This window comes from Oncorhynchus mykiss, chromosome 3, assembly GCF_013265735.2.
Source record: "Oncorhynchus mykiss isolate Arlee chromosome 3, USDA_OmykA_1.1, whole genome shotgun sequence".
In the NCBI taxonomy this organism is placed as follows: domain Eukaryota; kingdom Metazoa; phylum Chordata; class Actinopteri; order Salmoniformes; family Salmonidae; genus Oncorhynchus; species Oncorhynchus mykiss.
Window position 1 is genome coordinate 84,014,755 of NC_048567.1, and position 26,709 is coordinate 84,041,463.

The 26,709-nt window shown below is 46.6% G+C and overlaps 1 protein-coding gene across 3 annotated transcripts in view; it reads left to right on the plus strand.

Annotated features, from left to right (window-relative positions):
• Positions 1-2,827: 2,827 nt before the first annotated feature.
• LOC110504992 (uncharacterized protein KIAA2012) overlaps positions 2,828-26,709 on the plus strand; it is a 49,001-nt gene continuing 25,119 nt past the window's right edge. For 2 of the 3 annotated variants that reach the window (XM_036975361.1, XM_036975360.1), the window contains exons 1-13: positions 2,834-3,560; positions 3,757-4,047; positions 4,561-4,741; positions 4,936-5,118; positions 9,117-9,271; positions 12,314-12,363; positions 15,783-16,060; positions 16,171-16,331; positions 16,403-16,670; positions 16,986-17,180; positions 23,251-23,427; positions 23,629-23,784; positions 24,050-24,121. In XM_036975361.1, the coding sequence (XP_036831256.1) occupies positions 3,456-3,560; positions 3,757-4,047; positions 4,561-4,741; positions 4,936-5,118; positions 9,117-9,271; positions 12,314-12,363; positions 15,783-16,060; positions 16,171-16,331; positions 16,403-16,670; positions 16,986-17,180; positions 23,251-23,427; positions 23,629-23,784; positions 24,050-24,121 (2,272 nt within the window). In that variant the 5' untranslated portion in view covers positions 2,834-3,455. Of the gene's footprint in view, positions 3,561-3,756; positions 4,048-4,560; positions 4,742-4,935; positions 5,119-9,116; positions 9,272-12,313; positions 12,364-15,782; positions 16,061-16,170; positions 16,332-16,402; positions 16,671-16,985; positions 17,181-23,250; positions 23,428-23,628; positions 23,785-24,049; positions 24,122-26,709 lie in introns of all 3 variants that reach the window. The other variant, XM_036975359.1, reaches the window with a different exon arrangement.

The window sequence follows — 26,709 nt, forward strand, 5'->3', positions numbered from 1 at the left end:
TGTTCTCACACGTTAGAGGGTGTGCTAATTTATGCATATATTGTATCTATTCCTTTGAAGTAGTCATGATCATTGATGTCTAGGGACCTCTTTGAACTGGGGAGGGATGTGTTTGAACATTTCAAAGAGTATGGCCCCCCCACCCCCCCTGTTTTATTGACCTTAGGGCTGTTGTCTATGAAACAGGAATGTCCGGGGTATTGGGTGTGGCAGACGCATTATAAATAAAGCCCAGAACAAGACATGCGGCCTCAGAACAGTAAACAAGATTTAAAAAATAAACATGGATTTTGTGATCAGTGGCAAAGCTGTGATGACCGTAACAACGAAAGCAGGACCGCGAAACATAAAGAAAGGGCCAAGTATAAAGCCACAATAGACGATGCGCCAAAAAAGTGGTTTCTAAGTGTGTATAGAACACAGATACCGCCTGCAACAGTGCTGAAAGATCAAGTGCTGATGTCTCATGGACAGCATCGGGGGTATCAGTTTGATTACCCAGCCTGTAGAGTGAACCTCTATACGGTAGCCGAAGGAGAAGAATATACAGACCAGACTTTAGGAGTGGACTACGGGCTTGAAGACTGGCCGGTTTTTCGCAAGGTTGTGTGTCCTGAACTAAGACTTATGACCAAGGGGTATAGTGTGTTCACAGGCTACGAGACCCGTTGGGAAGGTGCCCCTGACTCCTCAGGAAGAATATTTCACAGGGTGAAAATACAAAGAAAGAATGGACTTCCATGTGGCTGCGTGGAGTTCAATATCAGCAACGAGGAAACCCGCAACCAAAACTTTTAGGTTGAGCATGCTTATTCCTTTTAACAGTTGGGATTTAATGGAATTGAAAATGTTAGAGTTGTTGGACGCTCTTTTTGTACAGAGTCAACAGCGGCAGAGCATTGTTCATGTAAGGAAGTGCATAATATATGCGAATCCTGAGGATGATGATTCAAAGAAGCCCCAAGAAGGTACATCCTCAGAATGTCATCCCCAAAAGAAAACTAAGTACGTGACTGCGGTAACCACACCCTGATACCCATAGGACTGGTTCAACAATAAAAGGAGTGCCCTTAAAGCCTCCAGTTATTCATCTACGCATATACCACGGATATTCATACCACATACCAGGACTCTGCTACGACATGGGGGCCAGACCCTACGGACTCTACGCCTCGCAGCATTCTACTCCCCCCAGGCAAGACCTGCGACACCCCCTACATGTACACAGCCTGAATAAATTGACTACATTTCTTTAAATTGACAATTCTGTGAAATGTCTTGTGCAAGTTTTAAATGGACACAATACCTGTTAGCTAAGGTGTCAGCTAGAGATGGCGTGCAGGAGCATGCTGGGATTTGTAGTTTTGCATGATGTCTACTTTGATACTAATTAGTATTTTCAAATCAGAGTAAATAGAGACAAATATATTGATTAAAGTCACCTTGTCCAGAGGGATTTACATGGTTATTAAGACTCACGCCAGGGTAAGCCTACATGAAACACAGCCCTTATTTAAGTGTTTCTAAAATCACCTATATGAAAAATGTATGGTGGAAAAACAATTGGAACCATTTTCCTGTTTGAGTGCTAGGTGTTATGGGTATTATGACATCTCCACTGTGGGACTCTATAGATGGGCTGAGTCTGTTGACCTTTAACCCAAATACTCCATATTTGTATGTTTTCCCTTATGTAGTCCGACAGGTCGCTTGGTAACACATTTGCTTATAGTTCAACAAACCTTAAAGGTTGACGTATGAAATGGCCTTTACTCCAGTGTGGGGGAAAGAAATACGTAGGCTAGATTAGTTTCCAAACCAGTAGATGGGCATCGCATGCTCCCTCCTGTTCCTACACCTCTAAGGGTTAATAACAGACTCTTTGTCTGCCTCCCAAATGGCACCCTATTCCCTATGGCCCCTGGTGAAAAGACATGCACTATGCAGGGAATAGGGCGTCGTTTTGGAAAGCAGCCTCAGAGGGATGGGCATGTGCTTTACTAAACCCTGTACCTATTGTTAGTTCAACAGTGACAGGAGGCTGGAAAGGACACATTGTCACAGTGAAAGGCCTTTCTTTACACATGTTTTCCCAACAATGCAGTTGTTATGGAAACGGTGGACTGTTTAAGGCCTATAAAATGCAAATTAATTACTTAAAAATCATACAATGTGATTTTCTGGATTTTTGTTTTAGATTCCGTCTCTCACAGTTGAAGTGTACCTATGATAAAAATTACAGACCTCTACATGCTTTGTAAGTAGGAAAACCTGCTAAATTGTCAGTGTATCAAATACTTGTTCTCCCCACTGTACAGGGTCAGTTCCAGGGTCAGTATCTACAGTGGGGAGAAGAAGTATTTGATACACACCGAGGAACTTGAAGCTCTCGACCCGTTCCACTGCACCGTAGTGTTGTCAGCAAACTTGGATCATGGTGTTGGAGTCATGCTCGGCCTCAGTCATTGCTTAAATGGGACTAAATACACATTCCTGTGGGGCCCCCGTGTTGAGGGTCAGCGTAATCTGCCTTTCGTGAAACTAGATACAAAATGGCCCCCTTTCCTCTATGGTGCACTACTTATGACCAGAGCTCCAAGTAGTGAACTATCTAGGGAATAGGGTGCCATTTCAGATGCCTGGGTCTCTCCTTTGTCGTGTTACTGTTTCAGGATGGGTGAAGGTGGTTAGGGCTGTTGGTCAGACAGGAAGGGAGGGGGTAATATCTGAGTTGCAACCACGGCAACAGAAACTCAGTGTTTGAGCTCTGCCTGTACAGAGATAAACTCTAGAGCACCTAGCAACACTTAGCAACAGCAACTCGGCAAACACAAGCATTAAGGACAGACAGACACAGAGGGGCAGAGAGGCTATTCGCTTTTGACGACTCACATTCACCAGTTAACAAATTCAGTCAGTTCTATTTTAATGCCACAGCAGAATGGTACAAAGCTCCTAGAAGAGAGCATTTTCCTTTAAGTTTTTATGCTTTGAAATGTTTGATTTAATGTTATTTTTAGTAAAATTACATACTTGTTTTTGTTTGTTTTATAGAGACAGGGGAATGAAACTGCTCTCCTGAGGATCTTTCTTCTACGAAAGAGCAGGACTTGTCTGATAGGACAGTGTTTGGAGCAGGATTTGTCTGAGAGGACAGTATCTAGAACAGGATTTGTCTCAGAGGACAGTAATCTAGAACAGGATTTGTCTGAAAGGACAGTGTCTGGAGCAGGATTTGTCTGAGAGGACAGTGTCTGGAGCAGGATTTGTCTGAGAGGACAGTGTCTGGAGTAGGATTTGTCTGAGAGGACAGTGTCTGGAGCAGGATTTGTCTGAGAGGACCGTATCTGGAGCAGGATTTGTCTGAGAGGACCGTATCTGGAGCAGGATTTGTCTGAGAGGACCGTATCTAACTGTTATTCCTTAGTGTTTTAAGAAGCAGCAGGGTTTTAGTCATGAAAGATATTGCTCTATCGCTACTCAGTCGAGGCTGTGGTCATGTTGTCCAGTCTCATCTGGGTAGTCAAGATGGACGCCTGGAAGTCTACTTCGAACCTAAGGTAAATTTCAGGTCCTTTTACACTTCATTCAGTCAGAAAGCAAGTTATAGCACATTATAAAGCATTATATCTGCAGGCTTTAATTAAAGTGTTACCCCTTAAAGTGAGTTGATGAATTTATTGAAGACTCAAATAACAATGACATGTGGAAGTTATGATAAAGTGTTGACAATACAAATGTTTTCTTTCTACTTAGGACTACTATCATTGGAAGTCTCAGCCCCCCCTGCTCCGCTTATCTAAGAGTGGCCGTCTGCTGGGCGGGGAGGAGCCAGCGCTCCCTAAAACCTACAGCACAAGACAGGGACCGCTCTTCTTATACTACCAGGAAATGGCCATGACGTCATCGTTTCTGTCATCATGCCCCTCAGTGTCAGAGGACATCAGGAAGGGGCAGGCCTCCCAACATTCCAGACAGGAAGTGGAGCTCCAGCTGAACACTCTGCGGGACCTGACGGGAGCCATACTGGCTTATGGGAAAAAGCAGGTAGAGCTCAGCCAATAGGAAGAGTTTGGGGCAACAAGGGGGTAGAGATCAGCCAAAAGGAGACGTCTGGTCCCTGATTCACACTGTCGGGCCAACCAGAAACGTTCTGTGCTGGCTTGGATAATTTAGTTTCACATTGTCCATCAATTCAAACGGAATAATCTCGTCGCACTGCTTTGCTTTATCTTGGCCAGGTCACAGTTGTAAATGAGAACTTGTTCTCAACTGGCCTACCTGGTTAAATAAAGGTGATCTGGTCTACCTGGTTAAATAAAGGTGAAATCAAATTTGAAAAAACACACCCATTCAGAAACAAGCCATATTTGAACTGTGGCAGGACACGGCCATATATAGCAGCTTTCTGTCTGTAGTTAATTTTTTACCTCTGACAGGCTAAACATATTGCTAAAGCCCTTTTCCTACACTGGGAATTATCTAAGGTGTTGTAGCATTTGTTATAATGCATCTGTTATGATTCTCATTAATAATGGTTTGTCTCTGTCTCTCCCTCAGCTTCGTGAGGAAGGAGAAGGCAAAGACACCAACCAGCCTGTCCTCCCCCTCCCCTCCAGTCATGAGACCTACTATCCTCCCATCAAGCCCTCCTACTGCAGACACCACACCAAGGGTTGGACTCCCTTCAGGTCTACCTGGAACCCCCAGGCAGCTCCCACCCACCTGGAGCAGCTTACAGGTAACACGCAGGACAGGCCAAAGGTCAAAGGTAACAGGCATAATAGGGGAACATGAAACGTGTCTGTATGTCCACCTTCTGTCAATAATGGCAGTTGGGATGAAAGTCTGAATATAGACGAGCTCAGCATGTCTATGAGCAGTTCACTGAAAAAGAAGACTTTTCCTGTCCATCGCTTGCCTCTGTTCAACCAGATGATCCAGAGCTGTGTAGGGGCCATGTCAAGACCCCACGCCCCACTCCAGCTACAGGTGGCCTTTACCTCCCCAGGCCTGGCCAGGCAGTCTCCCACAATCCCTACAGGCAACCTCAAGTTCCTTTACCACCTATACCAGAGGTGAACTGCTACACAAGAGACATATCTAATCCAGCATCAGGTAAACTCAGCATGTTGACCAACATACTGTCCCAATTATCTTTCCTTCGTCCAAAAGTGCGTACTTGGTCACTTCCCTTCACTGATTTTAAAGGGATTGAGGTGAATGAAGGGAACAAGCATGGTGGTTAGTACTGAAGGACAGGGACAACAGTGGGAAGGTTAGTACTGAAGGACAGGGACAACAGTCAGAAGGTTAGTACTGAAGGATAGGGACAACAGTGGGAAGGTTAGTACTGAAGGACAGGGACAAAAGTGGGAAGGTTAGTACTGAAGGACAGGGACAACAGCCAGAAGGTTAGTACTGAAGGACAGGGACAACAGTGGGAAGGTTAGTACTGAAGGACAGGGACAACAGTGGGAAGGTTAGTACTGAAGGACAGGGACAACAGCCAGAAGGTTAGTACTGAAGGACAGGGACAACAGTGGGAAGATTAGTACTGAAGGACAGGGACAACAGTCAGAATGTTAGTACTGAAGGACAGGGACAACAGTGGGAAGGTTAGTACTGAAGGACAGGGACAACAGTCAGAATGTTAGTACTGAAGGACAGGGACAACAGTGGGAAGGTTAGTACTGAAGGACAGGGACAACAGTCAGAAGGTTAGTACTGAAGGACAGGGACAACAGTGGGAAGGTTAGTACTGAAGGACAGGGACAACAGTGGGAAGGTTAGTACTGAAGGACAGGGACAACAGTGGGAAGGTTAGTACTGAAGGACAGGGACAACAGTCAGAAGGTTAGTACTGAAGGATAGGGACAACAGTGGGAAGATTAGTACTGAAGGACAGGGACAACAGTCAGAATGTTAGTACTGAAGGACAGGGACAACAGTCGGAAGGTTAGTACTGAAGGACAGGGACAACAGTGGGAAGGTTAGTACTGAAGGACAGGGACAACAGTCAGAGGGTTAGTACTGAAGGACAGGGACAACAGTGGGAAGGTTAGTACTGAAGGACAGGGACAACAGTCAGAGGGTTAGTACTGAAGGACAGGGACAACAGTGGGAAGGTTAGTAATGAAGGACAGGGACAACAGTTGGAAGGTTAGTAATGAAGGACAGGGACAACAGTCGGAAGGTTAGTACTGAAAGACAGGGACAACAGTCAGAAGGTTAGTACTGAAGGACAGGGACAACAGTGGGAAGGTTAGTACTGAAGGACAGGGACAACAGTGGGAAGGTTAGTACTGATGGACAGGGACAACAGTCAGAAGGTTAGTACTGAAGGACAGGGGCAACAGTGGGAAGGTTAGGGTTAGTACTGAAGGACAGGGACAACAGTGGGAAGGTTAGACTGAAGGACAGGGACAACAGCCAGAAGGTTAGTACTGAAGAACAGGGACAACAGTCAGAAGGTTAGTACCGAAGGACAGGGAAAACAGTGGGAAGATTAGGGTTAGTACTGAAGGACAGGGACAACAGTGGGAAGGTTAGACTGAAGGACAGGGACAACAGCCAGAAGGTTAGTACTGAAGAACAGGGACAACAGCCAGAAAGTTAGTACTGAAGGACAGGGACAACAGCCAGAAGGTTAGTACTGAAGGACAGGGACAACAGTGGGAAGGTTAGTACTGAAGGACAGGGACAACAGCCAGAAGGTTAGTACTGAAGGACAGGGACAACAGTGGGAAGATTAGTACTGAAGGACAGGGACAACAGTCAGAATGTTAGTACTGAAGGACAGGGACAACAGTGGGAAGGTTAGTACTGAAGGACAGGGACAACAGTCAGAATGTTAGTACTGAAGGACAGGGACAACAGTGGGAAGGTTAGTACTGAAGGACAGGGACAACAGTCAGAAGGTTAGTACTGAAGGACAGGGACAACAGTGGGAAGGTTAGTACTGAAGGACAGGGACAACAGTGGGAAGGTTAGTACTGAAGGACAGGGACAACAGTGGGAAGGTTAGTACTGAAGGACAGGGACAACAGTCAGAAGGTTAGTACTGAAGGATAGGGACAACAGTGGGAAGATTAGTACTGAAGGACAAGGACAACAGTCAGAATGTTAGTACTGAAGGACAGGGACAACAGTCGGAAGGTTAGTACTGAAGGACAGGGACAACAGTGGGAAGGTTAGTACTGAAGGACAGGGACAACAGTCAGAGGGTTAGTACTGAAGGACAGGGACAACAGTGGGAAGGTTAGTACTGAAGGACAGGGACAACAGTCAGAGGGTTAGTACTGAAGGACAGGGACAACAGTGGGAAGGTTAGTAATGAAGGACAGGGACAACAGTTGGAAGGTTAGTAATGAAGGACAGGGACAACAGTCGGAAGGTTAGTACTGAAAGACAGGGACAACAGTCAGAAGGTTAGTACTGAAGGACAGGGACAACAGTGGGAAGGTTAGTACTGAAGGACAGGGACAACAGTGGGAAGGTTAGTACTGATGGACAGGGACAACAGTCAGAAGGTTAGTACTGAAGGACAGGGGCAACAGTGGGAAGGTTAGGGTTAGTACTGAAGGACAGGGACAACAGTGGGAAGGTTAGACTGAAGGACAGGGACAACAGCCAGAAGGTTAGTACTGAAGAACAGGGACAACAGTCAGAAGGTTAGTACCGAAGGACAGGGAAAACAGTGGGAAGATTAGGGTTAGTACTGAAGGACAGGGACAACAGTGGGAAGGTTAGACTGAAGGACAGGGACAACAGCCAGAAGGTTAGTACTGAAGAACAGGGACAACAGCCAGAAAGTTAGTACTGAAGGACAGGGACAACAGCCAGAAGGTTAGTACTGAAGGACAGGGACAACAACCAGAAGGTTAGACTGAAGGACAGAGACAACAGCCAGAAGGTTAGTACTGAAGGACAGGGACAACAGCCAGAAGGTTAGACTGAAGGACAGGGACAACAGCCAGAAGGTTAGTACTGAAGGACAGGGACAACAGTAAGAAAGTTAGACTGAAGGACAGGGACAACAGCCAGAAGGTTAGTACTGAAGGACAGGGACAACAGCCAGGAGGTTAGCACTGAAGGACAGGGACAACAGCCAGAAGGTTAGTACTGAAGGAACAGGGACAACAGTGGGAAGGTTAGTACTGAAGGACAGGGACAACAGTGGGAAGGTTAGTACTGAAGGACAGGGACAACAGTGGGAAGGTTAGTACTGAAGGACAGGGACAACAGCCAGAAGGTTAGTACTGAAGGACAGGGACAACAGCCAGAAGGTTCGACTGAAAGACAGGGACAACAGTCAGAAGGTTAGTACTGAAGGACAGGGACAACAGCCAGAAAGTTAGACTGAAGGACAGGGACAACAGTCTGAACTTTAATAAGACACACTTCAGAGAGAGAGGAACGAGATGTTATTGGGACTCACCTGTGAGTTAACGGGAGGTATTTTAGAGAAGGAAGTGCTGCTAGGTTTTAGAAGACACTCCCTGTGATGTGTTAGTGCGAGGTCGAGACGTCATGAGGATACGAGGATACAACCCCCATATGGGTGATTCCACAACCCCCATATGGGTGATTCCACAACCCCCATATGGGTGATTCCACAACCCCCATATGGGTGATTCCACAACCCCCATATGGGAGATTCCACAACCCCAATATGGGTGACTCTACAACCCCCACATGGGTGACTCCGGGAATCGAACCCACACCTCCCATATGGGTGACTCCGGGAATTGAACCCACAACCCCCATATGGGTGACTCCGGGAATCGAACCCACAACCCCCATATGGGTGACTCCACAACACCCATATGGGTGCCTCCGGGAATTGAACCCACAACCCTTGGCCATGCGCCATGCTCATGACCTTCTTTTGAGCCGTTGTTTTTTAAACCACAGGAGACGTCACACCGTTTGTGTACACAGCATGTCAGAGTGGTGTGGAGCAAGGCTCTTCTATTTTAATTGTTATCTATCAGTGGTAGCATTCATTCATTATGTCATGTAATGTCATCAATCAAGAACAACAGGTCAATGTTTAAATGATCTAGTTGTTTGTTTGTTGTTGTTGTTGTTGCTGTTATTGTTGTTTCTAAAAGGTTTGGAGGAGCAGGAGGCTAGGCTACTGAGGGGAGTGAAGTTTCAGGTCATGGTTGAGACACCCAGGGTTCAGAGGAGTCCCATCCCAGAGACAGAGCCTCTTTGGCGGGTAGAGAGTACAAGACACCTCCCTGGAGATCCACCTCACGGACAGGTGATAACAGAAACTAATAGACTTTTCTGTCGAAATACATTTTTGTCATACGCTTTTGGTTTCACTATAAGTAAGCCATGTCCGAGCCAGAATGGCCCATAGGACAGGGGTCTATCTCCTGTTTCTGTAGTGTGGACTAGAACGACCAATAGGACAGAGGTCTATCTCCTGTTTATGTAGTGTGGACCAGAATGACCCATAGGGCAGGAGTCTATCTCCTGTTTCTGTAGTGTGAGATGTCCGAACGGCCCATAGGACAGGGGTCTATCTCCTGTTTCTGTAGTGTGGACCAGAATGACCAATAGGACAGAGGTCTATCTCCTGTTTATGTAGTGTGGACCAGAATGACCCATAGGGCAGGAGTCTATCTCCTGTTTCTGTAGTGTGAGACAGTCAGAATGGCCCATAGGACAGGGGTCTATCTCCTGTTTCTGTAGCGTGGACCAGAATGACCCATAGGACAGGGGTCTATCTCCTGTTTCTGTAGCGTGGACCAGAATGACCCGTAGGACAGGGGTCTATCTCCTGTTTCTGTAGCGTGGACCAGAATGACCCGTAGGACAGGGGTCTATCTCCTGTTTCTGTAGCGTGGACCAGAATGACCCGTAGGACAGGGGTCTATCTCCTGTTTCTGTAGTGTGAGATGTCCGAACGGCCCATAGGACAGGGGTCTATCTCCTGTTTCTGTAATGTGAGATAGTCAGAACGGCCCATAGGACAGGGGTCTATCTCCTGTTTCTGTAACGTGGACCAGAATGACCCATAGGACAGGGGTCTATCTCCTGTTTCTGTAGCGTGGACCAGAATGACCCATAGGACAGGGGTCTATCTCCTGTTTCTGTAGCGTGGACCAGAATGACCCATAGGACAGGGGTCTATCTCCTGTTTCTGTAGTGTGAGATGTCCGAACGGCCCATAGGACAGGGGTCTATCTCCTGTTTCTGTAGTGTGGACCAGAATGACCCATAGGACAGGGGTCTATCTCCTGTTTCTGTAGTGTGGACCAGAACGACCCATAGGACAGGGGTCTATCTCCTGTTTCTGTAGCGTGGACCAGAATGACCCATAGGACAGGAGTCTATCTCCTGTTTCTGTAGTGTGGACCAGAATGACCCATAGGACAGGAGTCTATCTCCTGTTTCTGTAGTGTGGACCAGAATGACCCATAGGACAGAGGTCTATCTCCTGTTTCTGTAGTGTGAGACAGTCAGAACGACCCATAGGACAGGGGTCTATCTCCTGTTTCTGTAGTGTGAGATAGTCCGAACGGCCCATAGGACAGAGGTCTATCTCCTGTTTCTGTAGTGTGGACCAGAACGACCCATAGGACAGAGGTCTATCTCCTGTTTCTGTAATGTGAGACAGTCAGAACGGCCCATAGGACAGGGGTCTATCTCCTGTTTCTGTAGCGTGGACCAGAATGACCCATAGGACAGGGGTCTATCTCCTGTTTCTGTAGTGTGGACCAGAATGACCCATAGGACAGGGGTCTATCTCCTGTTTCTGTAGTGTGAGACAGTCAGAACGGCCCATAGGACAGGGGTCTATCTCCTGTTTCTGTAACGTGAGATAGTCCGAACGGCCCATAGGACAGGGGTCTATCTCCTGTTTCTGTAGTGTGGACCAGAATGACCCATAGGACAGAGGTCTATCTCCTGTTTCTGTAGTGTGAGACAGTCAGAACGGCCCATAGGACAGGGGTCTATCTCCTGTTTCTGTAGTGTGGACCAGAATGACCCATAGGACAGAGGTCTATCTCCTGTTTCTGTAGTGTGAGACAGTCAGAACGGCCCATAGGACAGGGGTCTATCTCCTGTTTCTGTAGCGTGGACCAGAATGACCCATAGGACAGAGGTCTATCTCCTGTTTCTGTAGTGTGAGACAGTCAGAACGGCCCATAGGGCAGGAGTCTATCTCCTGTTTCTGTAGTGTGGACCAGAATGGCCCATAGGACAGGGGTCTGTCTCCTGTTTCTGTAGTGTGGACCAGAATGGCCCATAGGACAGGGGTCTGTCTCCTGTTTCTGTAGCGTGGACCAGAATGACCCATAGGACAGGGGTCTATCTCCTGTTTCTGTAGCGTGGACCAGAACGAACCATAGGACAGAGGTCTATCTCCTGTTTCTGTAGTGTGAGATAGTCAGAACGGCCCATAGGACAGGGGTCTATCTCCTGTTTCTGTAGCGTGGACCAGAACGGCCCATAGGACAGGGGTCTATCTCCTGTTTCTGTAGTGTGAGACAGTCAGAACGGCCCATAGGACAGGGGTCTATCTCCTGTTTCTGTAGCGTGGACCAGAATGGCCCATAGGACAGGGGTCTATCTCCTGTTTCTGTAGTGTGGACCAGAACAACCCATAGAACAGAGGTCTATCTCCTGTTTCTGTAGTGTGAGACAGTCAGAACGGCCCATAGGACAGGGGTCTATCTCCTGTTTCTGTAGTGTGGACCAGAATGACCCATAGGACAGGGGTCTATCTCCTGTTCTGTAGTGTGGACCAGAATGACCCATAGAACAGAGGTCTATCTCCTGTTTCTGTAGTGTGAGACAGTCAGAACGACCCATAGGGCAGGAGTCTATCTCCTGTTTCTGTAGTGTGAGACAGTCAGAACGACCCATAGGACAGGGGTCTATCTCCTGTTTCTGTAGTGTGGACTAGAACGACCAATAGGACAGAGGTCTATCTCCTGTTTCTGTAGTGTGGACTAGAACGACCAATAGGACAGAGGTCTATCTCCTGTTTCTGTAGTTTGAGACAGTCAGAACGACCCATAGGACAGGGGTCTATCTCCTGTTTCTGTAGTGTGGACTAGAACGACCCATAGGACAGGGGTCTATCTCCTGTTTCTGTAGTGTGAGACAGTCAGAACGACCCATAGGACAGGGGTCTATCTCCTGTTTCTGTAGTGTGGACTAGAACGACCCATAGGACAGAGGTCTATCTCCTGTTTCTGTAGTGTGAGGCAGCTTGATGTACGATTACACCCCCTGGACTAGTCACAACAATTTCAACATAACTGATAATCTTTTTTGTATATTCCAGGCTGCACATCAGGAGGTTGGGAGGCCTGTGTTTACATACACTGACGACAGGTACAGTATCTCTCTGACCCTCTAGAGCAGGTCTGTCAAACTCCTTCCATGGAGGTTCTGACGACAGGTACAGTATCTCTCTGACCTTATTTTTAGTGACCTTATTTCATCAATCAAGGACAAGGGAGGAGTGAAAGCCCGCAGACACACTGCCTTCCGTGGAATGAGTTGGACACGTACTCTAGACCTTTGAATGATGCATGCACTCAAACACTTGGCCTCTATTGGTTGACTTATAATGAACAAAACGCAACAATTTCAAAGATTTTACTGAGTTTATAGTTTATAGAAAGAAATCAGTCTATTGAAATAAATGCATTAGGCCCTAATGTCGCATGCTTTTCTGCTTCCTGCGGTTCACCGAATTGTGTGAGGGGTAGAAATGCCCGGATTTATCAATTCCCTTCTCCGGCCATTGCATTCTTCAGTTCAATGGTGAGAAATGTCTCGGTCCCTGGAGCAAAAACGTTGTGCTATCTAGGAGCACGAGTACAGGACATCAATAAGATGCTTCCAACCCAATATCAGGTAATTGAGTATCATAGTTCATGTGGGATCTCAAATACATTATGAAGGGCAGCTCAGAACAGCTGAAGATGGATTTTAAAGAACTGATTGACACCAACAAATGCCCCATAATATCGGTCCCTCTGCCCTCCCTAAATCGTGGCATTGAACGGTTCAGCAGACTTTCAGCCCTCCATAACTGGCTATCAGACTATTTCAGCTCTGTGGGTGGAACATTTACTGACAATTCTTATACCTTCTGGAAGCAAAGCTCGTTCTATAAGAAAAGATGGGATCCACCCAAATCCTTTCTGTTCCTGGGTCCCTTTCACAGTATTATAAGGCTGCGATGAGACAATGACTTATCAATGACCCAAGCTCAGCTCAGTTAATCCCAACCATTGTGTCGCTGAGTTGTCAATGATCGGCTATGAAAAGCCAACTGACATTTACTCCTGAGGAGCTGACCTGTTGCACCCTCAACATCTATTGTGATTATTATTATTTGACCCTGCTGGTCATTTATGAACATTTGAACATCTTGGCCATGTTCTGTTATAATTTCCACCCGGCACAGTCAGAAGAGGACTGGCCACCCTTCACACCCTGGTTCCTCTCTAGGTTTCTTCCTAGGTTTTGGCCTTTGTAGAGAGTTTTTCCTAGCCACCGTGCTTCTAAACCTGCATTGCTTGCTGTTTGGGGTTTTAGGCTGGGTTTCTGTACAGCACTTTGAGATATCAGCTGATGTACGAAGGGCTTTATAAATACATTTGGTTTGATAAGGCTTCAGCAACTGTACATTATCCCAGGGGTGTTGGTAGATACGCCAGGGGCGTTGGTAGATACGCCAGGGTCGTTGGTAGATACGCCAGGGGCGTTGGTAGATACGCCAGGGGCGTTGGTAGATACAATGTAAGTAGGCAAATTTACTGTATGCCACTCTCACTGCCCTAAATGCCTCTGCTGGTCCCACAGCTATTGAATGCAGTAATGCAGTAATGTGCCTATGAACCAGAGGTATACTGTTAGCACTGAGACGGTGTGCCCTGCACTAACATAAATAACATGAGCATGTCTACTTCGGCTAAGCTTTCCAGTAAAGCAATGCAAACAATCAAGCATCCCAGAAAAGGGCTAAAAATATATATATATTTTTTTTAATTAAACCTTTTTTTAACTAGGCAAGTCAGTTAAGAACACATTTTTATTTACAATGATGGCCTACCAAAGGAAAAAGTTATCCTGCAGGGACGGGGGCCTGGGATTAAAATAAATAAATAAATACAATATAAATATAGGACAAAACACAACAAGAGAGACAACACAACACGACATAAAGAGAGACCATTAACTTTAAGCGTCTATACATTAACAAATGTAGCTTAAGAAACAAGGTTCATGAAATCAATAATTTAGTAGTAAGAGTATCAGTCAAGCACAGGAATTAAACCATTAACATGTATTGATCACATCTTAACTAATGCTGCAGACATTTGCATTAAAGCAGTATTCAAATCCATCAGATGTGGTAACCACAATATAGAAGCCATACCTGAACAACGCCATGGAAAACATAGAGCTGGCTGGGTTTACCATGCATCGGCAAGACAGAGCAGCTACGTCTGGAAAGACGAGGGGCGGTGGTGTGTGTCTCTTTGTCAATGACTACTGGTGCGTGATGTCTAGTTTTAAAGAAGTCTTGAGGTATTGCTCTCCTGGGGTAGAATACCTCATGATAAGGAATATACCACATCAGTCACTGGCTTCATCAATAAGAGCATCGTCGACATCGTCCCCACAGTGACTGTAGGTACATATCCTAACCAGAAGCCATGGATCACAGGCAACATCTGCACCGAGCTAAAGGCTAGAGCTGCCACTTTCATGGAGCGGGACACTAATCCAGACGCTTATAAGAAATCCCACAATGCCCTCAGACAAACGATCAAAAAGGCAAAGAGTCAATACAGGACGATGATTGAATCCTACTACACCGGCTCGTCGGATGTGTCATCCCTTGCAAACCATTATGGCCTACAAAGGGACACCCAGCCGCGAGCTGCCCAGTGACGTGAGCCTACCAGATGAGCTAAATGCCTGACATGCTGGCTTCGAGGCAAGAAACACTGAAGCATGCATGAGAGCCCCAGCTGTCCCGGATGACTGTGTGATCACGCTCTTGGTAACAGATGTGAGCAAGACCTTTAAACAGGTCAACATTCGCAAAGCCACGGGGCCATTGTCTTCACTGACATTTTCAACCTCTCCCTGACCGCGTCTGTAATACCTGCATGTTTCAAACAGACCACCATAGTCCTTGTCTCCAGAAAAGCGAGGGTAACCTGCCAAAATAATTCCCGCCCCGTAGCACTCATGTCGGTAGCACTCATGTCAGAGACCTGGCAGTGTGGTGCCAGGACAACAACCTCTCTCTCAATGTTAACAAGACAAAGGAGCCCAACATGGACGGGGCTGTAGTGGAGCCCGGTGAAATGAACATTCAATTCTCTGTCAACAGCTCTGTTGGACATGGTCTTTTATTGTCCCCCGCACAAGGTGCACCTGTGTAATGGTCATGCTGTTTAATCAGCTTCTTGATATGCCACACCTGTTAGATGGATTGATTATCTTGGCCATGGAGAAATGCTCACTTACAGGGATGTAAACAAATTTGTGCACAAAATTTGAGAGAAACAAGCTTTTTGTGTGTATGGAACATTTCTGGTGTCTTTTATTTCAGCTCATGAAACACGGGACCAACACTTTACATGTTGAGTTTACATTTTTGTTCAGCGTAGTTAGCTATAGCTTGGCTACTCATGATATTTTGCATGTTTGCATGGCATATTGCTTTGAGATTTCTTTATGTTATGAAAAGCACTATAGAAGTTGAGTAATTTATAATGATTTAGTGTGAAAGACTGTGAGGAGGTTGGAGAAGAGAGACCCTGGCCTCTACAGGGAGGAGAGAGACCCTGGCCTCTACAGAGAGGAGAGAGACCCTGGCCTCTACAGGGAGGAGAGAGACCCTGCCCTCTACAGAGAGGAGAGAGACCCTGGCCTCTACAGGGAGGAGAGAGACCCTGCCCTCTGAAGACGGCCTCAGTAGATTCCTCCTGGAGAAGCAGCCAGCTATCACACGTCAACTACTATGGTGGTTACCTGGGTGGGGCCCAGCAGGGACGGACACGTGAGTTTACCTTCCTTCAGGTCAGTTGTGAAGAATGAAGAAGGATTGTGAGTGTGCATGTGAGTGTTCACGTGTTTCACAGAGTCAAACTTTTTTGTTTATTCGGTCAGTGAAACAAGGCAGCACAGACACAAAAAAGGAAAACACATACTCTGAGCCCAGCTTCTCCAGATTGGACAACACATCCTCGAACCCCAGCTTCTCCAGATTGCATCTCCCTCCCCTTTTTTCTGGCTCAGTGGTCAGTCTGGACCAGGACAGTAGTAAGAGGGTAAGTCTAATGACACTAGCTTTGAGCTTCATAGAATTCCAACATAATAACTCTAAATCGTCATATGGCAGAAACCAAGGAGTCCAGGTGGGCTGGGGGGGAAGTTCCTGCCACTCATACATGAGGAGTATGTCAGCTCTGAGGATCCAGCCCAGACCCAGCCAGAGGCTGGAACCCATCCAGAGAGGTTGACCCAGACCTATCCTGTCCACACCATCCTAGAGCCACAAGCCCATCCAGAGAGGGCCCACCTGGAGAAGCCAGGGCCCAGGAGGCTGCTGCTGTCAGTGCTACTACCCCTTGGACATACAGAAGAGGAGGGGGTGCAGGCTCCGTGTGGTATTTAAATAAAAATGTTTGACTTTTATCTAACTAGAACAAATTCTTATTTTCAATGATGGCCTGGTAACAGTCAGTTACACTGCTACACTTTTTTTGGTTTTTACCTTGTCAGCTCGGAGATTTGATCTTGCAACCTTTCGGGTTACAAGTCCAACGCTCTAACCACTAGGCTATTTGACATGCTGACTAATACCTACTAGGACATTCTTATTGATTGTATTGTTTAACCAGGTAAGTCATTAAAACACACATTTTGTTTTCCACTAACGATATTCATCCTGTTGTCTTGTCGGTCTCTTCTGTGTCTCTCAGCTGGTGTCCACTACAAGCCATCAGAGGAGGAGAAAGGGGAGCCTCACTGTGGAGACACAGGACACAAAATAGAGAGCACTAGAAGAGGGGAAGGAGAAGGACGAGGAGGAGGAGGAGGAAGGGGTCTCCCTGAGAAAGGCTCTAAGCAGACCTGGCCTGAGCAGAACGGTCGCTCTCTACTTCAGCCTGGGGAAGGTATTCACTGGGCTGAGGGGATTATACTGGTCCCAGATCTGTAGTCTCCTCCTATAGCCTGGTCCCGGATCTGTAGTCCCCTTCTATAGCCTGGTCCCAGATCTGTTGTCTCCTCCTATAGCCTGGTCCCAGATCTGTTGTCTCCTCCTATAGCCTGGTCCCAGATCTATAGACTCCTCCTATAGCCTGGTCCCAGATCTGTAGTCTCCTCCTATAGCCTGGTCCCAAATCGGTTGTCTCCTCCTATAGCCTGGTCCCAGATCTGTAGTCTCCTCCTATAGCCTGGTCCCAGATCGGTTGTCTCCTCCTATAGCCTGGTCCCAGATCTGATTGTGCTCTTGCCAACTCCATTGCTGCCATTGTCAAGCCAAGCATTGAGTTGGTTTGACAATTCCCTAAGAAACTAAATGGAGTTGGGAAATAGGTAAGAGAGCAGAAACAGACTGGCATCCAGGCTAGGGAAAGTAAGTTACACAACAACAGAATGGCATCCAGGCTAGGGAAAGTCAGTTACACAGAAACAGACTGGCATCCAGGCTAGGGAATGTTAGTCAACCAGAAACAGACTGGCAACCAGGCTAGGGAATGTTAGTCAACTAGAAACAGACTGGCATCCAGGCTAGCGAATGTTAGTCAACCAGAAACAGACTGGCATCCAGGCTGGGGAATGTTAGTCAACCAGAAACAGACTGGCAACCAGGCTAGGGAATGTTAGTCAACCAGAAACAGACTGGCATCCAGGCTAGGGAATGTTAGTCAACCAGAAACAGACTGGCATCCAGGCTAGGGAATGTTAGTCAACCAGAAACAGACTGGCATCCAGGCTAGGGAATGTTAGTCAACCAGAAACAGACTGGCATCCAGGCTAGGGAATGTTAGTCAACCAGAAACAGACTGGCAACCAGGCTAGGGAATGTTAGTCAACCAGAAACAGACTGGCATCCAGGCTAGGGAATGTTAGCCAACCAGAAAGAGACTGGCATCCAGGCTAGGGAATGTTAGTCAACCAGAAACAGACTGGCATCCAGGCTAGGGAATGTTAGTCAACCAGAAACAGACTGGCATCCAGGCTAGGGAAAGTCAAATACCAAGAAACAGACTGGCATGCAGGCAAGGGAAAGTAATTTACCCAGAAACAGACTGGAACCCAGATTAGGGAACACCTGGGGAAGTAAGTTACTCAGAAACAGAATGGCATCCAGGCTAGGGAATGTCAGTTACCCAGAATCACAATGGCATCTAGGCTAGGGAAAGTAAGTTACAAAGACACAGACTGGAATCCAGGCTAGGGAAAGTCAGTTACAAAGACACAGACTGGATTCCAGGCTAGGGAAAGTAAGTTACAAAGACACAGACTGGAATCCAAGCTAGGGAAAGTAAGTTACAAAGACACAGACTGGAATCCAGGCTAGGGAAAGTAAGTTACAAAGACACAGACTGGAATCCAAGCTAGGGAAAGTAAGTTACAAAGACACAGACTGGAATCCAGGCTAGGGAAAGTCAGTTCCCTTCAGTGTAAAAGGTAATGCAGAGGGCAATGATCAAATCAAATCAAATGTATTTATATAGCCCTTCTTATATCAGCTGATATCTCAAAGTGCTGTACAGAAACCCAGCCTAAACCCCAAACAGCAAGCAATGCAGGTGTAGAAGAACGGTGGCTAGGAAAAACTCCCTAGAAAGGCCAAAACCTAGGAAGAAACCTAGAGAGGAACCAGGCTATGAGGGGTGGCCAGTCCTCTTCTGGCTGTGCCTTGTGGAGATTATAACAGAACATGGCCAAGATGTTCAAATGTTTATAAATGACCAGCATGGTCAAATAATAATAATCACAGGCAGAACAGTTGAAACTGGAGCAGCAGCACGGCCAGGTGGACTGGGGACAGCAAGGAGTCATCATGCCAGGTAGTCCTGAGGCATGGTCCTAGGGCTCAGGACCTCCAAGAGAGAGAAAGAAAGAGAGGAATAGAGAATTAGAGAGAGCATACTTAAATTCACACAGGACACCGTATACGACAGGAGAAGTACTCCAGATATAACAAACTGACCCTGGCCCCCCGACACATAAACTACTGCAGCATAAATACTGGAGGCTGAGACAGGAGGGGTCAGGAGACACTGTGGCCCCATCCGATGACACCCCCGGACAGGGCCAAACAGGAAGGATATAACCCAACACACTTTGCCAAAGCAAAGCCCCCACACTACTAGAGGGATATCTTCAACCACCACTTACCATCCTGAGACAAGGCCGAGTATATCCCACAAAGACCTCCGCCACGGCACAACCCAAGGGGGGGCGCCAACCCAGACAGGAAGATCACATCAGTGACTCAACCCACTCAAGTGACGCACCCCTCCTAGGGACAGTATGAAAGAGCCCTAGTAAGCCAGTGACTCAGCCCCTGTAATAGGGTTAGAGGCAGAGAATCCCGGTGGAAAGAGGGGAACCGGCCAGGCAGAGACAGCAAGGGCGGTTCGTTGCTCCAGAGCCTTTCTGTTCACCTTCACACTCCTGGGCCAGACTACACTCAATCATATGACCCACTGAAGAGATGAGTCTTCAGTAAAGACTTAAAGGTTGAGACCGAGTTTGCGTCTCTCACATGGATAGGCAGACCATTCCATAAAAATTGAGCTCTATAGGAGAAAGCCCTGCCTCCAGCTGTTTGCTAAGAAATTCTAGGGACAATTAGGAGGCCTGCTTCTTGTGACTGTAGCGTACGTGTAGGTATGTACGGCAGGACCAAATCAGAGAAATAGGTAGGAGCAAGCCCATGTAATGCTTTGTAGGTTAGCAGTAAAACCTTGAAATCAGCCCGTGCCTTGACAGGAAGCCAGTGTAGGGAGGCTAGTATTGGAGGAATATGATCACATTTTTTGGTTCTAGTCAGGATTCTAGCAGCTGTATTTAGCACTAACTGGGGTTTATTTAGTGGCTTTATCCGGGTAGCCGGAAAGTAGAGCATTGCAGTAGTCTAACCTAGAAGTGACAAAAGCATGGATTAATTTTTCCGCATCATTTTTGGACAGAAAGTTTCTGATTTTTGCAATGTTACGTAGATGAAAAAAAGCTGTCCTTGAAACAGTCTTGATATGTTCTTCAAAAGAGAGATCAGGGTCCAGAGTAACGCCGAGGTCCTTCACAGTTTCATTTGAGACGACTGTACAACCATCAAGATTAATTGTCAGATTCAATAGAAGATCTCTTTGTTTCTTGGGACCTAGAATAAGCATCTCTGTTTTGTCCGAGTTTAAAAGTAGTACGTTTGCAGCCATCCACTTCCTTATGACTGAAACACATGCTTCTAGCGAGGGCAATTTTGGGGCTTCGCCATGTTTCATTGAAATGTACAGCTGTGTGTCATCCGCATAGCAGTAAAAGTTAACATTATGTTTTCGAATGACATCCCCAAGAGGTGAAATATATAGTGAAAACAATAGTGGTCCTAAAACTGAACCTTGAGGAACCCCGAAATTGACAGTTGATTTGTCAGAGGACAAACTGATATTTTTCCGACAGATAAGATCTAAACCAGGCCAGAACTTGTCCGTGTAGACCAATTTGGGTTTTCAATCTCTCCAAAAGAATGTGGTGATCGATGGTATCAAAAGCAGCACTAAGGTCTTGGAGCACGAGGACAGATGCAGAGCCTCGGTCTGATGCCATTAAAAGGTAATTTACCACCTTCACAAGTGCAGTCTCAGTGCTATGATGGGGTCTAAAACCAGACTGAAGCATTTCGTATACATTGTTTGTCTTCAGGAAGGCAATGAGTTGCTGCGCAACAGCCTTTTCTAAAAAAAAAATTGAGAGGAATGGAAGATTCGATATAGGCCGATAGTTTTTTATATTTTCTGGGTCATGGTTTGGCTTTTTCAAGAGAGGCTTTATTACTGTCACTTTTAGTGAGTTTGGTACACATCCGGTGGATAGAGAGCTGTTTATTATGTTCAACATAGGAGGGCCAAGCACAGGAAGCAGCTCTTTCAGTAGTTTAGTTGGAGTAGGGTCCAGTATGCAGCTTGAAGGTTTAGAGGCCATGATTATTTTCATCATTGTGTCAAGAGATATAGTACTAAAACACTTGAGTGTCTCTCTTGATCCTAGGTCCTGGCAGAGTTGTGCAGACTCAGGACAACTGAGCTTTGAAGGAATACGCAGATTTAAAGAGGAGTACGTAATTTGCTTTCTAATAATCATGATCTTTTCCTCAAAGAAGTTCATGAATTTATTACTGCTGAAGTGAAAGCCATCGTCTCTTGGGGAATGCTGCTTTTTAGTTAGCTTTGCGACAGTATCAAAAAGGAATTTTGGATTGTTCTTATTTTCCTCAATTAAGTTGGAAAAATAGGATGATCGAACAGCAGTAAGAGCTCTTCGATACTGCACGGTCCTGTCTTGTAATGTGATGTCGTGTCTTTGGCTATGCCGGATTAAGTGATATATGTTCTGTGGTACCAGCTACGTAGTTTAGGGCTCTGTTCTGTGGTACCAGATACACAGTACAGGACTCTGTTATGTGGTACCAGATACATAGTACAGGGACTCTGTGGTACCAGATACGTTTACAGGACTCTGTGGTACCAGATACATAGTACAGGACTCTGTGGTACCAGATACATAGTACAGGACTCTGTGGTACCAGATACATAGTAAAGGACTCTGTTCTGTGGCATCAGATACATAGTACAGGACTCTGTGGTACCAGATAATAGAACAGGACTCTGTTCTGTGGTACCAGATACATAGTACAGGACTCTATGGTACCAGATAATAGAACAGGACTCTGTGGTACCAGATACGTAGTACAGGACTCTGTGGTACCAGATACGTAGTACAGGACTCTGTGGTACCAGATACATAGTACAGGACTCTGTGGTACCAGATACATAGTGCAGGACTCTGTGGTACCAGATACATAGTACAGGACTCTGTGGTACCAGATACATAGTACAGGACTCTGTGGTACCAGATACATAGTACACGACTATGTTCTGTGGTACCAGATACATAGTACAGGACTCTGTGGTACCAGCTACATAGTACAGGACTCTGTGGTACCAGATACATAGTACAGGACTCTGTGGTACCAGATACATAGTACAGGACTCTGTTCTGTGGTACCAGATACGTAGTACAGGACTCTGTGGTACCAGCTACATAGTACAGGACTCTGCTCTGTGGTACCAGATACATAGTACAGGACTCTGTTCTGTGGTACCAGATACATAGAACAGGACTCTGTGGTACCAGTTACATAGTACAGGACTCTGTTCTGTGGTACCAGATACATAGTACAGGACTCTGTGGTACCAGATACATAGTACAGGACTCTGTGGTACCAGATACATAGTACACGACTCTGTTATGTGGTACCAGATACGTAGTACAGGACTCTGTGGTACCAGATACATAGTACAGGACTCTGTGGTACCAGATACATAGTACACGACTATGTTCTGTGGTACCAGATACATAGTACAGGACTCTGTGGTACCAGCTACATAGTACAGGACTCTGTGGTACCAGATACATAGTACAGGACTCTGTGGTACCAGATACATAGTACAGGACTCTGTTCTGTGGTACCAGATACATAGAACAGGACTCTGTGGTACCAGTTACATAGTACAGGACTCTGTTCTGTGGTACCAGATACATAGTACAGGACTCTGTGGTACCAGATACATAGTACACGACTCTGTTATGTGGTACCAGATACGTAGTACAGGACTCTGTGGTACCAGATACATAGTACAGGACTCTGTGGTACCAGATACATAGTACAGGACTCTGTTCTGTGGTACCAGATACGTAGTACAGGACTCTGTGGTACCAGATACATAGTACAGGACTCTGTGGCACCAGATACATAGTACAGGACTCTGTGGTACCAGATACATAGTACAGGACTCTGTGGTACCAGATACATAGTACAGGACTCTGTGGTACCAGATACATAGTACAGGACTCTGTGGTACCAGATACATAGTACAGGACTCTGTGGCACCATACCAGGTATTCATCTTTCTTTCACTATTCTGATACTTACTATTCCTCCTCCAGAGGCTGCTGTCCCCCTGGCTGGTCCCCTGGCTGGCCCCCTGGCTGGTCGGCTCAGAGGCCCAGGCAAACAGAGCTCCATGGCCATCTACAAAGACAGATCTGATGTCCATGCCCCCTGGGACCCCTCCGATCCTGGGAGGGCCATGGTCAGAGGCAGCCTACCCCTGGAGCTCAGAGGTAAGCGGCCCACATCATAGGACTCTGTGTTCAGTAGATGTCTGGTATGTTGATAAGGCCCTTCTAGATGCTCAGTTAGGCACACTATTCCCTATATAGTGCACTGCTTTTGACCAGGGCCCATTGGCACCATATTCTGGTCCAAATTACTGATATAGTGAATAGGGTGCCATTTCAGACACAACCTCTGTGTGTTCTCAGAGTGGCAGCAGCAGACAGGCAGATCCCAGGGCACCTTGATCTTGGGTCCTGATGGTGAGGTTATACAGATGTCCCCGTGGGACCCTAATAATACGTCTGCCACTGAGGACCAGCCCGCCCTTACCTCTGCTCTGGACCAGGTCACACGAGACCATGGTATGTAATGTGGGGGTTATTAACTATTTCAGGGACACTGAGGTCATCGGGCCAATGACAGGGAGGTTGGTGGTGATTGGAAACATACAGCAGTGGAGGGGGGGGGGTTACATTCCAATTAGACTCAGCTAATGTTTAGACTTAACATTTCCATAATAAATAATTATATTTGTTTGCTTCCAAATTAAACAGATTGAATGCCAAGGTAAGCTCACTCATACGTACAACACCTTCACTTTGCCCTCTACACTGTGTATGTCACCAGCTCTCCAGGTCCTAACCTCAGAGGGGGAGCTACCCTGGGTCCTACTGATGCAAACACAGTCTATAGCCACAGGTCAGTACCTAGCCCTTAACCCTAATCCCTAATCCTAACCCCTACCCCTAACCCCTAACCCTAACCCTAACCCTAACCCTGGGTCCTACTGATACAAACAGAGCCTAGAGCCACAGGCCAGTACCTAACCCTAACCCCTAACCCTGGGTCCTACTGATACAAACAGAGCCTGCCAGTACCTAACCCTAACCCCCGTAACCCTGAAAACAATATCCCTGAAGGAGCTGCAAAGCTCCACAGCGGAGATTGGAGTATCTGTCCATAGCACCACTAAGCCGTACACTCCACAGAGCTGGAGTATCTGTCCATAGCACCACTAAGCCGTACACTCCACAGAGCTGGAGTATCTGTCCATAGCACCACTAAGCCGTACACTCCACAGAGCTGGAGTATCTGTCCATAGCACCACTAAGCCGTACACTCCACAGAGCTGGAGTATCTGTCCATAGCACCACTAAGCCGTACACTCCACAGAGCTGGGGTTTACAGAAGAGTGGCAAGAAAAAAATAGCATAAAGAAAAAATTAAGCAAACATGTTTGGTGTTCGCCAAAAGGCATTTGGGAGACTCCCAAAACATATGGAAGAAGGTACTCTGGTCAGATTAAACTAAAATTTAGCTTTTTTGGCCATCAAGGAAAACGCTATGTCTGGCGCAAACCCAACACCTCTCATCACCCCGAGAACAGCATCCCCACAGTGAAGCATGGTGGTGGCAGCATCATGCTGTGGGGATGTTTTTCATCGGCAGGGAAACTGGTCAGAATTGAAGGAATGACGGATTGCGCTAAATACAGGGGAATTATTGAAGGAAACCTATTTGTCTTCCAGAGATTTGAGACTGGGACAGAGTTTCACCCTCCAGCAGGACAATGACCCTAAGCATACTGCTAAAGCAACACTCAACTGGTTTAAGGGGAAACATGTAAATGTCTTGGAATGGCCTTGTCAAAGCCCAGACCTGAATCCAATTGAGAATCTGTGTTATGACTTAAAGATTGCTGTACACCAGCGGAACCCATCAAACTTGAAGGAGCTGGAGCAGTTTTGCCTTGAAGAATGGGCAAGAATCCAAGTGGCTATATGTGTCAAGCTTATAGAGACATACCCCAAGAGACTTGCAGCTGTAATTGCTGCAAAAGGTGGCTCTACAAAGTATTGACTTTGGGGGGGGGGGGGGCGGTGAATAATTATGCGTGTAACATTAATTAATTGCATCATATTCTAGTCACGGGTGTGTCCCAAACATGATATGGTTAGTGAACCCCTAACCACTCTCTGGAAGTCACCCTCTGAGTTTTTATCAGCAACACCTGTCAACGGAGGGTCCTGCGAGCAAGTTGGTAGGGGTGAGGGGGTGGTTTGGGATCCATCCAGTGGAGGCTGGTGAGGGGAGTACGGCTCATTATAATGGCTGGAATGGGGTGGAATTGTATCAACCACATGGAAACCACGTCTTTGATGTGGTTGATACCATTCCATTGACTCGTTCCAGCCATTATTATGAGCCGTCCTCCCCTCACCAGCCTCCACTGGATACATACCTTGTGATACCTGTTGACTTCCTACTGAGCGACAGATCACAATTCAGACGGGTTCTCCCGTTGGTGGGAGTTATCACTTCTCTATCCCGATTGTCAGTTTCACTCCTCCTGTCTAAGTGTTGTCTTCCAACCACCTTAGTGTAGTGGGTTGAAGGACTCTGACCTTAGTGTAGTGGGTTGAATGACTCTGCCCTTAGTGTAGTGGGTTGAATGACTCTGCCCTTAGTGTAGTGGGTTGAATGACTCTGCCCTTGGTGTAGTGGGTTGAATGACTCTGCCCTTAGTGTAGTGGGTTGAATGACTCTGCCCTTAGTGTAGTGGGTTGAATGACTCTGTCCTTAGTAGAATGAGTCTGCCCTTAGTGTAGTGGGTTGAATGACTCTGCCCTTAGTAGAATGACTCTGCCCTTAGTGTAGTGGGTTGAAGGACTCTGCCCTTAGTGTAGTGGGTTGAATGACTCTGCCCTTAGTGTAGTGGGTTGAATGACTCTGCCCTTAGTGTAGTGGGTTGAATGACTCTGCCCTTAGTGTAGTGGGTTGAATGACTCTGACCTTGGTGTAGTGGGTTGAATGACTCTGACCTTAGTGTAGTGGGTTGAAGGACTCTGCCCTTAGTGTAGTGGGTTGAATGACTCTGTCCTTAGTGTAGTGGGTTAAATGACTCTGCCCTTAGTGTAGTGGGTTGAATGACTCTGCCCTTAGTGTAGTGGGTTGAATGACTCTGTCCTTAGTAGAATGACTCTGCCCTTAGTGTAGTGGGTTGAAGGACTCTGACCTTAGTGTAGTGGGTTGAATGACCCTGACCTTAGTGTAGTGGGTTGAATGACTCTGCCCTTAGTGTAGTGGGTTGAATGACTCTGTCCTTAGTAGAATGACTCTGCCCTTAGTGTAGTGGGTTGAATGACTCTGCCCTTAGTGTAGTGGGTTGAATGACTCTGCCCTTAGTGTAGTGGGTTGAATGACTCTGCCCTTAGTGTAGTGGGTTGAATGACTCTGCCCTTAGTGTAGTGGGTTGAATGACTCTGCCCTTAGTGTAGTGGGTTGAA